This window comes from Calidris pugnax, unplaced genomic scaffold (assembly GCF_001431845.1).
Source record: "Calidris pugnax isolate Ruff unplaced genomic scaffold, ASM143184v1 scaffold69, whole genome shotgun sequence".
Lineage (NCBI taxonomy): Eukaryota > Metazoa > Chordata > Aves > Charadriiformes > Scolopacidae > Calidris > Calidris pugnax.
This window is the reverse complement of record NW_015090859.1, coordinates 2,600,002-2,616,237: the sequence shown is the minus strand read 5'-3', so window position 1 is coordinate 2,616,237 and position 16,236 is coordinate 2,600,002. Positions and strand designations below refer to the sequence as shown.

The following is a 16,236-nucleotide window of genomic DNA, read 5'->3' as shown; positions in this document are numbered from 1 at the left end:
TTAGTTATAGTTAGTGCTTAGTTCTGTGTTTAATAAAATTCTTCCCTTGGTCCCATATAGTAAATCACTATTTCAGTTAATACATATAAATTAGAACCCAAATATATTGATAAAATCCCACTCCTTTTCTTCTAACTGAAGCCATAAAATAAAGGAGTCAGGACTTTCAAAGCATCTACATTCTCAAGATGTTACAAAAATCAGGAAATCAACGTAATGGTTAGATATACGGGGCCAGTTTTCACACTCAGATAACCCAGAATTAATCAATGTCAAAAGTATATACATGGATTTAGCCTAATTTAACATACTGAGCCTAGGAACTAGATTCTATGGAAAAAAAATCCTCGCTCCTATCAGTCAATAGCTAGCCCTTTCAGGTGACAGGGCCAAGTCCTAATCCTCTAAATGACCAAACAAGGGTTGCTCCACCAGCCTACCGTGTTTGCATTCCTGATTTTACCATTGCCTGGATAGGATCTGGTATCTAATTACCTACAGAATTTGCGACAAGTCTATCCTACTAAAACACAGATGGAGTTCAAAATTAGAAAACTGAGAATTCAAATTATTTCCTGTTCACTAAAACTGCTATAAACCTACGCTACTTCTGCTGCAAATAGCTTTGGTCAAAGGCAGATAACACTCTCCAAGTTTTACAGAAATGTTTTGCCTATGGCTTGCAAATATGATGTTTTAAAAGCAAAATTGTTGTTCTGTAAGTTAAAGTTGCAGCCACATCTCAAACCTCAGTCACTCAGCTACTTATTTTGAAAGTCCTATGGATGTAATACGTCCTCTTCTTTACATCAGACTCTTAACTCATTCCACATTGCTTATGCAGTTCCACAATTTCTCTTTTGATTGGATACTTGGTAAAAATCACAAGATTACATACTAATTGATGATGATAATTAAGGTTGGCTCAATTCCACAGTAAATTTAAATCCAAGTTTAACATTATCTGAAAGTGAGTGCAAAAAGGGAATTTACAAATTTAAGACTGATTTCATGAACGTCAGTAACTGACTGCTGCGTGAGTTATTTCAATGCCATTGTTCTATGAAGCGATCTCTTCATATAAAGCATTTTGTTCATTACTATTATCTTAAAAAGCACTTTATTTCCTGAATACTCTATGATACCATTGAAAGAGTTGTATTTTATGGTAGATTTATCAGGGCAGTGTTAGAAAAAACAGTAAGATGGAAACCAAAGGGTAAAACAAGAAATTAACTACATGATTCTTATTTCACTTACAACTTAAAAGTCTCATATTGCAGGTTAAAATACAGTAACTAGTTACCATTTAAAATAATAAGGCTAGTTCTAATTAAAACAAATTGCTAAAGTATTTACATTATTATAAGCCATAGAGCTTATACTCAACATTTCTAGGTGAAAACTGCATCCATTTTGTCCATGCTGTAAGTTGCAAAAGTTTGTGAGATTTTCTGAATGTTTTTGCAGTACATAAACCTTCAAAGAAAAAAGTTAACAGGGCAAATACACAATATACTAACAAACAGTATTAAACTAACTGCGAAGAGTGTGTGAGATGCTATTTTGCACATAATGTTGCTTTGGCATTGTTTTCTATATTTATTCACCAGTGCAAGGTGTAAATTTGTTGTAAGAAACAACTACACACTAGATAAAGTGCACAATTTGGGGTCATCTGACAGCAACATGATAAAATACTTTAATCTATCAGATATAAATGCAATACCAATGTAGTACACTGGTCATCACCTAAGTAAAATAATATTACTAGACATGCAAAACATCTTGGGCTTCATTACAGTTGAACATGTCTAGCTATCTTTTAATCAGGTGTCTACTTTTCTTTCTGACATTAGTATCTGTGTTTACTGGTCTAAGTTAGTTAGCTAAACAGACAACAATCAACAACAAGAAAAAATACCTCACTTACTCTATTTGCGCACCATGAGCCACAAGGGCACTTATGGAATCCATACTACCAGACCGTGCTGCTTTATGAATAGGAGTTTCGCCAACATAATCCTGTAAAGACAAACTACATTTTGTCAAGCATAATCTTTCTAGAAATTAAAATCTTATTTTTACATTACTCACTTTAATTCAGAAAGCAGATATACAACAGCAGCATTTATTAGCTAGCAAATGCATCAGGTATTTTATTACTATTTAAACATTGCAGTAGGCTGTCATGTACATTAGATGTTTAGCAAGAAACAATGCTAAGGGCATCTAACTCACAAGATAAGCCTTATCCAGTGACTAGGCAATCAGCAGTTTATATTCAGCAAAACTTGTTAAAAGACCCCGCCACACATAACCCCATAACAAGTTACTCTTACACCTTTATTTCCTAGCACTTTTGTTTCCCAATATGCTGGGCTGAGCAAGCTGCCTTGAATTCAGAAGCAGCGTGGCCAAGATTTCAGATCTTGATGACACACTTACGCAGTACTGTACTGCACCATAAATACTCACCAGGTAAGGAATATGTAGGTGTAACTCTACTGTAAGAGTTCACAGGACAGGCCAGATCTCTCATGAGACATACCCACTGACTCATGTCCTATATGCTCTGCTTTTCTGACCGTCTTTATCCATTTACATTCCTTTGTTGTTAACCAGCACATCCAATCATTTAATCATTTTGCATTATGTGCAAACATACTGGGAGTAGAATATTGTTTTTCAGGCAACTCCACTCTACAAACTATCTTCACAGATAACAGAGACAAATCTACAGCAATTTTATAAATGCAACCGGCAAGCAGCAGGTAAATCCCATGCACCGTGATCTACAGGCTGCAAATGAAATTCAGTACTTGCACTTAACCATCAGTATTAAGAATCACAAAGAAGATCTGAAATGAAATATGGCCTTGAAGCAGCAAATAAATATTCAGCTGCTGGTCTATTATTTGATTAATTTATTACAGCCCTCGACACTTTCAATGTGTTGAGCAAGTTGGCTTTTTTTAAATCCCCTCCAAAGTTTTGGCAGACTTCACTTGTCTGCTCCACTGATATTAAACATGTTCTAACTATGTGCCTCACTTTTGCTTCCCCATTCCTTTTATTAAAAGATCAACACTAGCTATTAAAGTAACACAGCACCGTTACTGACTCACCAGGCTTCATATACAAAGGTGCTTGCACCTAATTCTACAGTACTGATTATGCTTTAGCTCTATTGGAAATGTGAATATACTCAATATGTGATCATATTACCATCGTGATAGAAAGAAAGTAACAAATTTAAATTGTCTGCCAAGCTTTTGAGAAATTAAATCATATCTTTTAGACCATGTAAATATAAATTGAAGATGAATTTTGGATTATGTGTTATATACTCTCAATTTTCTACTTGCCAATTTTCTTTCACGGTAAAATATTTTTATAGCAAGTTAAAAATTCACTGAGTGTAAGCCAGTTTTCAAATACTTAAGACATATATTCAGCCAAACAGTGAACCACCTTATTGTAAACTAAAGAAAATTGCTGAGGCTGACACAAAGTTTGGATACAGAAAAGAGAAGCTAACTCCCTTGAGACTTCAGTGATTAGAAAACAGCTATAAGGCTATTTTTCCAAAATTGCTGGCTGTAGCTGATGAATAGAAGACTGCTTTCCAATGAAGTTTATATCATTTTTCCTATTTATAACTTTTCTTGAAGTTAGAGAAGACAGATGTTTAACAGAGGACCCAATTTTTTTAACTATCATATGTGGAAATTCTTACTATTTTTAGGAATATTTCACGAATATTTTCTTCATACTGTAATACAATTTCCCATCATGGAAGCTGTCTTTGATTCATCATCATCCAATATTTATTGTTCTCTTTCCTTTTATTAAAGAAGCATAGAAAAGAAGTGATTTGCCTCTTTTTGAACAAAAATACTTGTCCCGACCCCAACTTAAGAGATAATCATCCAACATAAAGTTCAGTTTAGAGAAAGTTAGCTCAACTAGCTATGCGTACGACAAAGATGACAAAAATTTTTACTAGCCCCAAAAACCTAGCATGGTGCCCACAATGAGAACTAGAAAACCAGATTATGAAGCATTGTGGTGGGGAAACACTAGAAGGATTAGAAGAGCTTGCAAAAGGAGTCCTCACCATTGCATTACAAGAATAAACTAAGCTCATAGCAGCTAACAATTCTGTCACCAACAAGCAGAAAAAGGTTAGTATCTCAAAAGAGAATATATGTCTTGAGAAGGGCGTCTTGCAATCACTGGCCCAGAAACTTGTGTCTTCTCTAAACCTAAGGAATTTGGAAAATGCTTAGAGAGTGATTGAATATACAGATTTAGTTTTTATAGCATTTGTTTTAATTACAGCATCTAAATTTCAGTCATCAGTAACATTATCTTCTTTTGAAGTTCTCCTATGAAACCACATCTATTTTTGCTGAAATAGTTTCTGAAACAGCCCCCCTAGCTCTACAAAGAACTCCCTGGGTTATGAGCCAGACTGAAAGGAAAAAAAAAAGAAGTTATCTCCCACTGAACAACAGATTTAAAGTTTACTTATTTTTCAACACATACAAAATCATATATAGAGAGGAAAATAAAGTAGTCTATGAGCCTCAGAACAATCCTATTTCAATTCAACAACTGGAGTGGATGTAACCAAAGAGTAAAAGCAATATAACAAGGCTTTTCCAAGATGCTTCCGAGAGCAGTTTGGGGTCTAGATTGATAGCACATTGTCATGCATAAGACACCTCTTTCTTATCTCTTTTTTAGCTATGTGGAACAAAGTTAATTACTTTATTTTGAGGGGCTCTACAAATTCCTAATTATCCCTGACAATACCTCATAATCCTTATCATTGTCCACAGTTCTCATACGTGCTTCTGTCTGACATAATCCCTTTTATAATAACACTCCAGGAAGGGAAATATCAATAACTTGTAATGGCCTTTCATATCTACAGCAGAACTTTTCAGGGTCCTATTTACCCTTCTGATCTAACACTGCGCTAACAGCCCAAACTTGTCTCACAATCCAGAAGTCACACTGTAAATAGAGCAGAAAGATCAACTAAGTTTTATTAATTTAGCATTCAAAATAACACAAGTTTATTTGTTTATGCAAAGACTAAGGATTTTGTGTACAGTGCTTCTGAAGAGATGACAAAGAGAATCATGAGACATCATAGGCACTTTTATTTTTTGCAATTCACTGCCACTGTCAAACATCTTCTTCCTTTCCCTTGGAGGAGCATGACTGTCCTTTTGTAAAGACAATGACAGTCTTCTCTTTCTTGGGGTCATGACTAGATAACCGTTAAGATCTATTTCACTTTACTGAGTAAGTAAGTATCTCGCTTCCTTCCTTTTCTAATTTATGCAACCGAAGAGTCTTTTGAGTTTTTGGCTTGAATTTTCTCAGTAAATCTATCTCAGCTTGATTATTCAAGTTGCACTTCCTCACTATGCTGCTCAATCTGAAAAGATATTTCCTCTACTGATTAAATATTTTTTTCAAACTTTGTGCTTATTACCAGGCCTCTTTTAGATGTGGTTATTTTTTCAATTCAGTCTAAAGTAATTTTTTACCCCATTTTCCCCTCTTCCTGTTTTTTTTTAGACCCAAATTTATGTTGGATTTAGGATCTTCCAGTTGAACTTAGAACAGATTTCCCATTTTTTATTTCAAGTTCCTGGATATGATTAAATTTACTTTTTTTTTTCCTTAATGAAAGGGGTACCAGTGAGTGATATTAACTTACCTGTAAATATTTCTTTTTAAAACAAAAAGCCCCCAGGCACATTTACACTGAAAGCTTTCAACTACATGTACAGGTTTTTGGCTGGGATAGAGTTAATTTTCTTCACAGTAGCTGGTATGGTGCTGTGTTCTAGATTTGTGGACAAAAGAGCGTTGACAATACAACGTTTTACCTAGAAGTGGGCTTGGGGGGGGGACACACAAGAAGCTGTGAGGTGACACAGCTGGGACCACTGACTCACACTGACCAGAGGGATATCCCTTACCATATGCCATCATACTCAGCAAGTGGTGGGAGATGGGGGCGTTTGCCAGGGCTGTCATTACTTGGGGACTGGCTAAGCATCCATCAGCTTGTGTTGAGCAACTGTCATCAGATTTTTTGATTGTGGTGTGGAGTTTATAAAATTTTCTTATAATCACTCTATTTTCTTTTGTTTCCCTTTTTACCTATTAAACCCACGAGTTTTCTCCCTTTTCTCTTCTGATTCTCTCTCTCAACCCTCTGGGGGAGGGAATGAGCAAGCAGCTTTATGGTGCTTAGGTGCCTACCAAGGTTAAACTGCAACTCTAAGCAAGCACTAGTATAGGTATCTTACTAAGACATAGAAGCACTATTTTACCTGGCAAAAAATATGAACTAACTCCATTCCTTAACTCGACTGAATTTCCAGTTCTATCAGCTGATCACATTTCCAAAAGCTGTTCAGATTTCTCAGACCCAGCACCCTACCCTTTCTGAAGCCATAAAGTAGAAGCTGGAAAATGCTGAGTATTTTTTTCCACGTTCTTTGCTAAAAATGCTTTGACCTCATGATAGTTTCTTGTTCTCAATTCTGAGTACAGATGAGAACTGATGGAATACTTTATCTGGATTTAGCCCAAATTATTGTTTAAAATACAAAACTGCACATACCAAAGGAATGAGTGTTTTCTTCCTCCCCACCAAGGATACCAGTGTGTTTACAGTTCTTGCTAGCACGAGCAGTCTAACCCTCCTAAATCTATTTGCCATCACTGCCACATGATGGTGACTGGCTGGATGAAAGGTAAGTTAACATCACCTGTAAGGATGCAGTGTTTCTTACCCCTTTTCTTTAAGCCAGGCCACACAAAACTGGTTTTCTTGGCCAATCAAAACAAGCAACATACAACAGAATGTTTAATAGGCTGATGCTAGAGGGAAAGTATATTTCAATGAAGTAACAGGCATTTTAATCAAAAAGTACTTTGCGCTGTCACAGTGAACTAGAGCAGGCAGATAGAGGAGTGCAGGTCTTCAGTCACATTATTAAGAAACATTAGCAGGCACTGCCCACTGAAGAAAAAAAAAAGTAACAGGACTTTCACTGCTTGACACATTAGCTCTCTCCTGTGGATTTGTATGGTGATCCTGGGAGTGAAGAACTGCCCACTGATCATAAAGAGACACAGATGGTTCTAGCCAGCACATAACAGTTAGTTAAGAGGGCTGGGCATCGCAGGATATATGGATATACTCACAGAACTTATTTGGGGAGCAAGGTACAGCTGGGACAAGCAGTTTTCAGCCTTTGTCCTTCATTGCTGCTGCCTGAGAAATGTCCCGGGCAACTGTCACCAGCATTGAAATAACATTTTCAAGTTTTCCTAAACTTCAGGGCAGGCGGCATGGGCTACAATACAATACCTCAGGGCAGATATGAGAAAGCGTGCATGCAAATTCTACTGAGTACCGGAGGTTTACGTTAAGACTGAGAGACTCGAGTGGATTCCTTTTTCAGAAGCTATCCTTTTCTTTTTCCAGAGGTGATGGGTTAGTCTGTAGCCAGTGACCAGGAGTCAGTTTGGAAGGAAAGTTTTACTAGTTTAAATATCAAGTATTCCCAGATCTTTCTCAGCATGTGTTTTGTATCCAGTGTCCATGGAACACTTGTCCTCACACAAGCATTAGCCAGTGACTATGTCTGTCTGAAGTACAGCATCAGTCAGCGAGCTGGAAGGAATAAACAAAATACACATCAGGAAATAGTGCTCCAAAAGCTTAAAAGTGTGGGTGGAAGCCCTAGGTGATCATCTGAAAGTGCTTGGAAGTTAAATAAGGAACTAAGATCATTTATTAAGCAGTTCAAATCAAACAAGAATAGTAGAATTTGACTGCAGTTCAATAAACAGCTGGAAGGAACTGGGGAGAGCAAAGCATGCACTATGCTTTACATAGCCATGTATGAAACATTCCACGTATCTGTGGGATAAGTTTGCTGCTATAGGTGTCACCAAGGTACACTGACTAGCTCTCAGTGCTCATGCATGTGAAAACAGTGCAACTGACCAGTTGTATCCGAACAAGTAACTTAACTTTGGTTCTCTGTATTTACTACCATTTTAATTAACCAGAGCTATCTTCTTATTTTGTCATTGAACCAAATCTAAAATACCTCTTCCTGTATGTTCAACTAGTATTTTGTAGGGGCAAAAAAACGCTATTACATTCACGCGTAACTTGAGCCTACCATTAACAACATACAAGGCTTCCACAGCATCAGCTCTCAGAACTATCTCTACTGCTGTCCTTTGCCTGTCAATACCTAAATCTACACTCAGAGGTCTATAGGATACTATCACCACTATCTCATTTGAAAACTTGAGAACCACAGTCTTCTTCCTCCTGTGGATGACCACAGCTCTATTATTTGGCTTTGCTCAGGTGACATGCCATCAAAATAATGACTCCTGAGTCACTGGCTAGCCTAGGCAACTTCTTTAAGCTGTCTACTTTTACCTGTGCATCATACTGCCTTCTGCTTTCCTTTACAGTCATCTGCATGTTGCCCTCAGCCCATGGAGAGATCTCTCTGCACTCTTCTCCTCTTCTTTTGGGGGCTAGCTGCTACTTTCTTCTTTCCTAGCTGCTAATTTCTTCTTTCCTATAACCTTACTCACTAGATGTGATTTTTTTCCCCCCCTTCACGTTCCAGGACAGCAAGCTGGTTCTTCAACTCCATTTCAACCTCACTGGTCAGTTCTTCTCTTTATCCTCATAGTTGAAACTTTCATTCTTCTCATTCATTCATTTTCATTCATTCTTCTCTTCTCATATTTGTACATCTTTATTCTGTGCATGCCATGTTTCCTCTCTAATCACCGTTTCTTTACATTCTTACCTGGTCTCCAGATGAATTTATAGTTCTTGTATTTTCTCTTCTGAAGATTCTACCACTATGCAGCAATAACTTATTGCATAAGTTACTTTTGTCTGGTATCAAGGAGAAGATGCGATCTATAGCCTCTGCATCCAGTCACCTTCATTGTTTCTACAATTCTCCTGGTGTCTCACAGCTGTTCTCAATGCACCAGCCTTCTTTTCTGAAAACTCAACACAAACTTCCCCATTTCTTATTTTTGCATAGCTTAAAAAAAAAAAAGAACCAAACTCTAGAAATGCAAATGTTTAAGTTCTTCAGCAGACTTAGCTTAAATCTACTGCATATAGAACAGTCTGGCCATTAAGTATTTTAAGAAAAAATATGATGCACAATTTAACAGACCAGACATTTTACAGATGCTGTGCTATACTACAGCTTTTAGTAAATGCATATGTGGTGTATTAATTACTCTCATAGAATATTATAAATCGTAATTTTGAGTACTGTTATAAAGGCACACATTATGTATGCCCAGCGTACACAATAGATCCATTCAGTACTGCAAACATTTGCTCCAAAAGCATGGTAGTTTTAAGCACTCGATTCTGTTTCTGTACCAGAGTACAACAGCACTTTACAGAATTTTGCTATATTAATGCACTCTCTGCTACTAAATAAATCATTATCCATATTCACAGTAAAAGTAGTGGAAAATTAAAAAAAAATAATAATCACCCATTCATTCTTTGTTAGTAAAGTATGTGCTTCTGATCTATTTGCAGGAAGTTACTAGAAAAGTTTTGGAAATAATCTAAAACGGAAAAGAGCATGAAACCAGATGCACCTTAAAATAAACTGTGGCAGATCTTACTACTAAGATGTATGACTAAATCATGAAGTACTACAAAGGTCTCATGGTTCTGTATGCAATGGTGAATTTTTCAATTCTTAACATATTAAATAACTAAGATGTTCCTCACTAGTCTTTTTGCTTTCTCCCAAAGAAGTATTCTAATATTAGAGTATTTGCTAATGCTGCCAACACCAGAGCAGCATACCATTTTGTTCAATAAGTAGCAAGATGTCAATTCCTAAAACAAATGTTCCCTAAACCTTTAGTGGCTTAAAGGACATCTATTAGTCCTAGCACTACTATTAAGAAAAATTATAATTAAGTCACCTGACTTCAGCTGATGTTAAAAATAATGTATCTGTATGTGAACATAAGGATCATACATGTAGTAAAAACAGATCAAAACATTCCTTCCAAAACTATATGCAGACATGAAATATGAGTGAATCCATACCTGTTTGTTTATGTTGGCCCCCACTTGAATCAACCAATTCAGGCACTGTGGATGTCCTCCAAAAGCAGCAATATGGGCTGGTGTTTGAGCAAAACGTGTTGTACTGGCATTTACAGAAGCTCCAGCTCTTACTAACTGCATTAGGCACTCCAGCTTTAAAGACACGAGGGAATAAAACCAAGAATGTTACACAGATGTGCTATGACAATTAACACGTGCTAAACAAATACAGAAAATCTACAGATGCCAAACCTACTAGTGAAACTACATGTGTGCAAAACGAAAGACAAAACGAACATTAGGATTTGCCCCTCCTCCCCGTACTGCCCCCTCCTTTGGCCATAGGTCATAACTGAAAAACTACCTTATTCTCATGCCCAAAACTAAATTCCAACTTTTTTTTTCAGGATGGGGAAGCAGCGGGCAAAAATATCTCAAAGCTGACTACAAGAGCTATTTGGTTCACTTTTGTTAGTGAGGAAAAAAAGTTCTGATCCAGCAAAGCTGCAAACATGACACTAAACAGACATTATTAGTTAACATTTGCCAGAACAAGAGTGTTATTAGGAGATACACAGATGTATACCCAGGATGTTTAGAGGAAGGTAAATCAGAAAAACACAAGATTTCAAATATCTTTAATGTTTTCCTAGAGTGACAGAAGCAGGTTACTAATGAAAACTAATACTGTTAATAGCGTGCTGAATCTATAAAAGGAATAAATTCTTTTCACCATTTTCCTGTTATGACAGCTGAAAAGCTGTTTGTGGCAATACCAAAAGAAAAGCTCTCTTTGTTTTAAAAAACTGTAGTGTTCTGTTACACCGTATTCTTTCATTTTTTCATCACACCAGAAGTGTCAGATATTGAGCTACTATTTTTAAACGTTCATAACATCACATTTGTAGAAGCTAAGCAAACCACAGCTACGATGACCTCAACTTTCAAAAATAGTCAAAAAACGCTTCTTTCCTGTCACACAGCAACATTGTCGTTTTGTTGATAGGAAACGGAATGCACTACGCTAAAATAAACAGTTTAGTCTAGGCTTCCATTTATTGTGGTTAGAAAACAAACACCACCACACACACCAAAACATAAAAACACCATACTGACTAAGGGCATTGGTTCATATGCAACAAAAATCTACTGGTCAGTCTCTCACTGTAAAAGAAAATGTTTGTTAGCCATATCACAGCTATGGAATCATCTGTTCATAAAGGAGCAATTAAAAAGCATCAGAAAGTCAGCTAGCAACTTGATTACAGATACACGCATAAACATCACGATTCCAACACTCTTCACTACTGCTGTATGTCAAGTGTCCCACTTTTTTTTTACCTGCAAATTCCTGCTCTTGATGAGTTACACATATGAGAGAAAAGTACCAACCACTGCAGTAAAATATTTTATATTATTTTGCAAATGTATCATGAACTTCAATTGTTTCCTCCCCCATATAGTTCAAACACACGCATAAGAACCCTACCTTTTAGGATATACAGAAGTACTTTTTTGGACTGTAATAGACTTGACACTAGATACAGATGTACCACTAACTCATTAATTATGTGAAGTGAATGTGTATGGGTGAGGGCAACTGAAATATTGCTGTATTAATGAATATAGCTCCATAAACTTCAAAAGTACCAAAGGAAAAGTACCTCTTCAAAAGCCAAACAGTACTTTTAATTAAAAAAAAAAAAAATTACATCAAAAAACTGGTGTAGGAAAATTTATAATTATAATGCTGGACTACCCAAATACATTTTGTATTTGCTACTCATAGACCTTCCTTGGTGTTCATATGCTAGTACCCCAATATTGCGGTTAACCCTTAATAATTATTAATAATTCTAACACTGTAATTATTAATAAGTGATGAGATACAAGAAACCTCGAGCTACACCAAGAAGTTCCTCTACTATAATTGCAAAGTCCAGCCAGTTTTCAAAACAATTGACTTCATGGAATTAATCTGAAAACACTTTCAGACAAGCATTACAACTTCAGGAAAGAACTGTATTTCCTGCACAGAAACCAGGTGAAAGAATTTCCATAATTATACAGGGATTATAGCCTGTCAATTGAAAGGGGAAAAACACTGGAACTGGACCACCAGCATCATCTTGCACTGTTTAAATCTGCTTCATAAAGCAGCTATACATCATGATTATCTACACAACTTCAGGTTTAAATTTCATTTCTTCTTGTGTGCTCTCTCTCCCCATCTCTTATGTGTTTTAACAATGAAGGTAATGTTCCATCCCATTGAAAACTGAAGCATGGGTCTTGCATATCATGGCTGTCAGAAAAACATGCTTCTTCCAACATTCTGGAAGAATGAGGTAAATTAGTTCCACGGATAGGAAAAGTCAACAGAATGAGAAACAATAACTCACTTTATTATTTATGCTTGAGATTGGGACACAAGTCCACATTCATTCAATAACCTTTTAGAAGATATTTTCCACTGTATTGTTATACCTAAAGCAGAGGTTAAACTGATTTAATGAAGAAAGACAGACCTCCACATAGACCACAACATTGGCAAAATACCAAGGAAGAGACAGGCATTTTTTATCTGTACTACTTTTGTTCCAAAAGAAACAGAATGTACCTACTACTATTCTGCTTCCTATAATATAAACAGTCAAATGGCAAAAATAAGAGTAGAAGAGTATAACCAAATACATGTGGTCAGAGAAAAATAAAACTACATGTGCAAGAGGATAAAAAGAAAAATGAAATTAAGGTTAGTGTAAGTCAAAGTGAATTAACAGCGTCTTCCTTTTCTATGCAAGCCCTTCATTTTCTACCTCTCTGGTAGCTTTTCAGATTGTTAACATTATTACATTCTGACCCATCTTCTCAGAAATCTACAGAATGCCAGGGTAATTTAGGGCACCATATAATTAACTCTAATTGGAATACAGCAACTCTAATGGGAATTCATTTACATCTCAGGGTATGAACACTTCTCTGCAGTCAGGAAATATCCTGAAAATGCAAACTCCACCACAGATACCCAACACAGCAAGTAAATTTGGACTTGCTACTAGCTCTAGAAGGAGGCCATATCGTAATTAAAATCCAGGTATTACAACCAGAAATGTTGGTTGCAATATCTACCATTTCAATTGACTTTGCTGGCATTTTATTTATTACTTGCAAGCTGTACAAGTAGGTTTCAGAGTAAGCTATTTAAAAATACTGTGTTTTCACTTTTGTGTTACACCATTTCTATTGGTGCTAGTACCAGATCCGTATTCCCCCAAAAAGCTATCTTTCCTCTTTCACATATTCATTTCCAACAGAACTTGAATGTTGATGCTACTTCCTTACTACAGCAAATCTACAGCTGCATGCAAGAGCAGAGCTCTACATAGCTTTATTCTAAAATGGCTTTGCACTGTCTTTAGAAGAAAGCCCTCATTGTATCAACGTACAAACTGAGCAGCAGGTAAGGGGAAAGAACATCTCTATACAGTTCACCAACTGTAGACTGATGCTCTGTGTCCCTACACACGCATGTCTGTATGTATGAACTGGTTTAGATTTCACTGCTTCCCAGCAGTTCCACAAGGACTTCTAAAAAAGAACTATACCAGTTTTGTCATTTCAGCCTCCTACAGAGCTGCTGTTAGAACAAATACATGTCTGGTGGACATGCTGCTAAATGGCCCTATATCAGAAGGGCAGCCATGTAGTTGCGCTGCCATTTAATTTTGAAAGAAAAGGCAGACAAGTGAAAATCCCACAAAATCTAGATAAAGAAGCAAAGAGGAAGAGAGTCTTGCCCAGTAACTACTAATGAACCACTTTTCAGCATATGAGAGTTTTAAAACATTGATTTTTTTGAAATTAAGAACCCTCCATTTGAAGCTATGATGAATCTGAATTTGGAAAAAAAAACATAAACAACAACATAAGACATGCATATGAATGTCTCCTAAGAGCAGCTATTGTTTCACTGCAGGCAACCGTCTATTAACTGGTGAAAGGTAAAAGTCTAACTATGCCACACAAACACAAAGTCGGTCAAGTCTGGGATCCAATTACATTACTGTAACTTTTTCAAGTCTGTTGTATCGTCTCTGGCTCAGAGACAGGAAAACTACCCAACAAGACTATAAAATCTGCAGATAACTTTCATAAAGTGTAATCGCCTAGACGTTGTCACAGGGTTTTTAGGAAAGCACATATATTCAAAGTTGTATGAAACTCATTTATAGCCTAGGTCATCCTTGCAAGTCTCATTTCACTTGTCAGATTTTTCTCCCTTATATGCAACAACAACAGAAACACGTATCAAATTTTGCTGATGCCCAAGAATGAGCATGGCAAATATAAACACAGTATCTTGCAGACTGACTTGTTGCCTTTGTTTGCTCTTTCTTCAAGAGTCTGCTCAACAGAAACCAGAAGGTACACAAATACTCATATAAACTAGGATGCTTAGCAGAAAGCTGAAGATGCTTAAAGGAAAAAACAGAACAACACACATCTTGAAAGGCAAAAGCAAGATTGCCACAAGCATGTACCAATGAGAAATTTTTGTGACATGAAAAAAATGAAACAGGAGACTGTAAAGCCAAATTAATAGACTTTTTTTTTTTCTAACAAGTGTACCTCATGATAACGCAGCACTCAACTTTTTTTTTCTTCACCTTAAAATATAGACTATTAGCTTCTTTCTGAACAGATAAAAGGCTACCTTAGGTTTTGTTTTCTGAGGGGTTTAGATTTTTGTGTGGTTGTTGTTTTGGGTGGGGTTTTTTGGGTTTGGGGGTTTTTTTTGTTTTTAAGACTGAAGGGCTACTTATCTGTGTTTCTAAAACGGTTCTCAAACAAGCACTACAGATAAGATAACGTAGGGAAATCATGTCTTAATGTACCTTCGTAAACCATGACAACTGCCTAAGTACATTCATTTTCCTTCTCTGGCACACAATCAATAAACAAATAGAAATATATTGGAAATGCAAAGGAGAACAAGAACAAAAAGCTCCTCAAAATCCAAAAGCAGACAAATCAATGAAGAAAAAAACTCCAATCCCCAGCCCTCTAGGCTGGAACTCTGCATAGGCTGGAACAGCCACTGCATTAGAAATAGGAAAGGCCTACATAAATCCAAGAAATTAAGATAACGCTTATCTTAAGACTGGAAGTTAGAGCTAACTCTGAAAACAAAGGCACTGTGGAAAAATTTGAGTGATTTTTTTCCGTTTACCCATTTCCTAAATAGCTGTTAATTCCAATATCTGAGTTTGTCCCTCCAACAAAGGAGATTATAAACACATTTATTTTGAAAACGGTACCAGGATTCTCAGATAGCATGGCTTCAAACACTGCCTGTCAGCTTAGAAAAGTCGCTCTATTTTTTAAGACTTAAGGTTCAAAGGAAACCAAAGGCAGAGATTTCAGGAACACAGGCGAAGTAAATCCTACTTTTTACCTAAATACAAAGCTCTATCCGCGGAATCGAGAAACATCTACTGTGTAGCTACTTGTCACGTTTCGATCTTCTCCGCACCGCAACGATGCCAACGCAGTCAATTCCTCATTATCTGCGCACGTATAAACCGCGGCGTATTTTTTCCATACTGAAGGCAACAAAAGGAGGGCTTTACAAGCATCATCTTCCCAAACTCCCTAACGAGCCGGTCGTCATAACACGGGCTCCACAACAAAACGAGTCTCCAGGTGTGGAGCCCCAGGATGATAAGGACCGCGGCTCCAGACAAAGCACGAAGCGCGACGGTGAGCGCTGCTGCGGGGCGGGGGAGGCGGGCGCGCAGGTGGGGGTGGAAGCGGTCGCCGCCTCAGCGGGTCCTTCTCCCACCGGCCGAGAGGCCCGGAGGGGGCCCGGGAGGAGGGGGGGGCGTGGGCCTGCCCCTTCTCCTCCCCGCCGGCGCCGTTTGAAAGCCCAGTTGCCAGACCTAGGGCCGCCTGAGGCGGCCAGCTTACCCTGAAGCAGCGAAAAAAAAAAATAATAATAGAGGGACCGCTCCCTCCCACCGCCGGCGGGGAGGGGGTGAAATAAATGATGCGGGGACGGCAGG

The 16,236-nt window shown here is 37.4% G+C and overlaps 1 protein-coding gene across 5 annotated transcripts in view; it reads right to left on the bottom strand.

The window, feature by feature from the left end:
- ANKRD10 (ankyrin repeat domain 10) overlaps positions 1-15,649 on the bottom strand; it is a 37,124-nt gene extending 21,475 nt beyond the window's left edge. The window contains exons 1-3 of one of the 5 annotated variants that reach the window (XM_014944101.1): positions 15,630-15,649; positions 10,172-10,324; positions 1,934-2,025 (exon numbers count right to left, since the gene is read on the bottom strand). In XM_014944101.1, coding sequence (XP_014799587.1) covers positions 1,934-2,025; positions 10,172-10,312 — 233 coding nt within the window. In that variant the 5' untranslated portion in view covers positions 10,313-10,324; positions 15,630-15,649. Of the gene's footprint in view, positions 1-1,933; positions 9,129-10,171; positions 10,325-15,629 lie in introns of those variants that run through there. The other 4 variants (XM_014944102.1, XM_014944106.1, XM_014944104.1 and 1 more) reach the window with 4 other exon arrangements.
- Between the last annotated feature and the right edge of the window lie 587 nt (positions 15,650-16,236).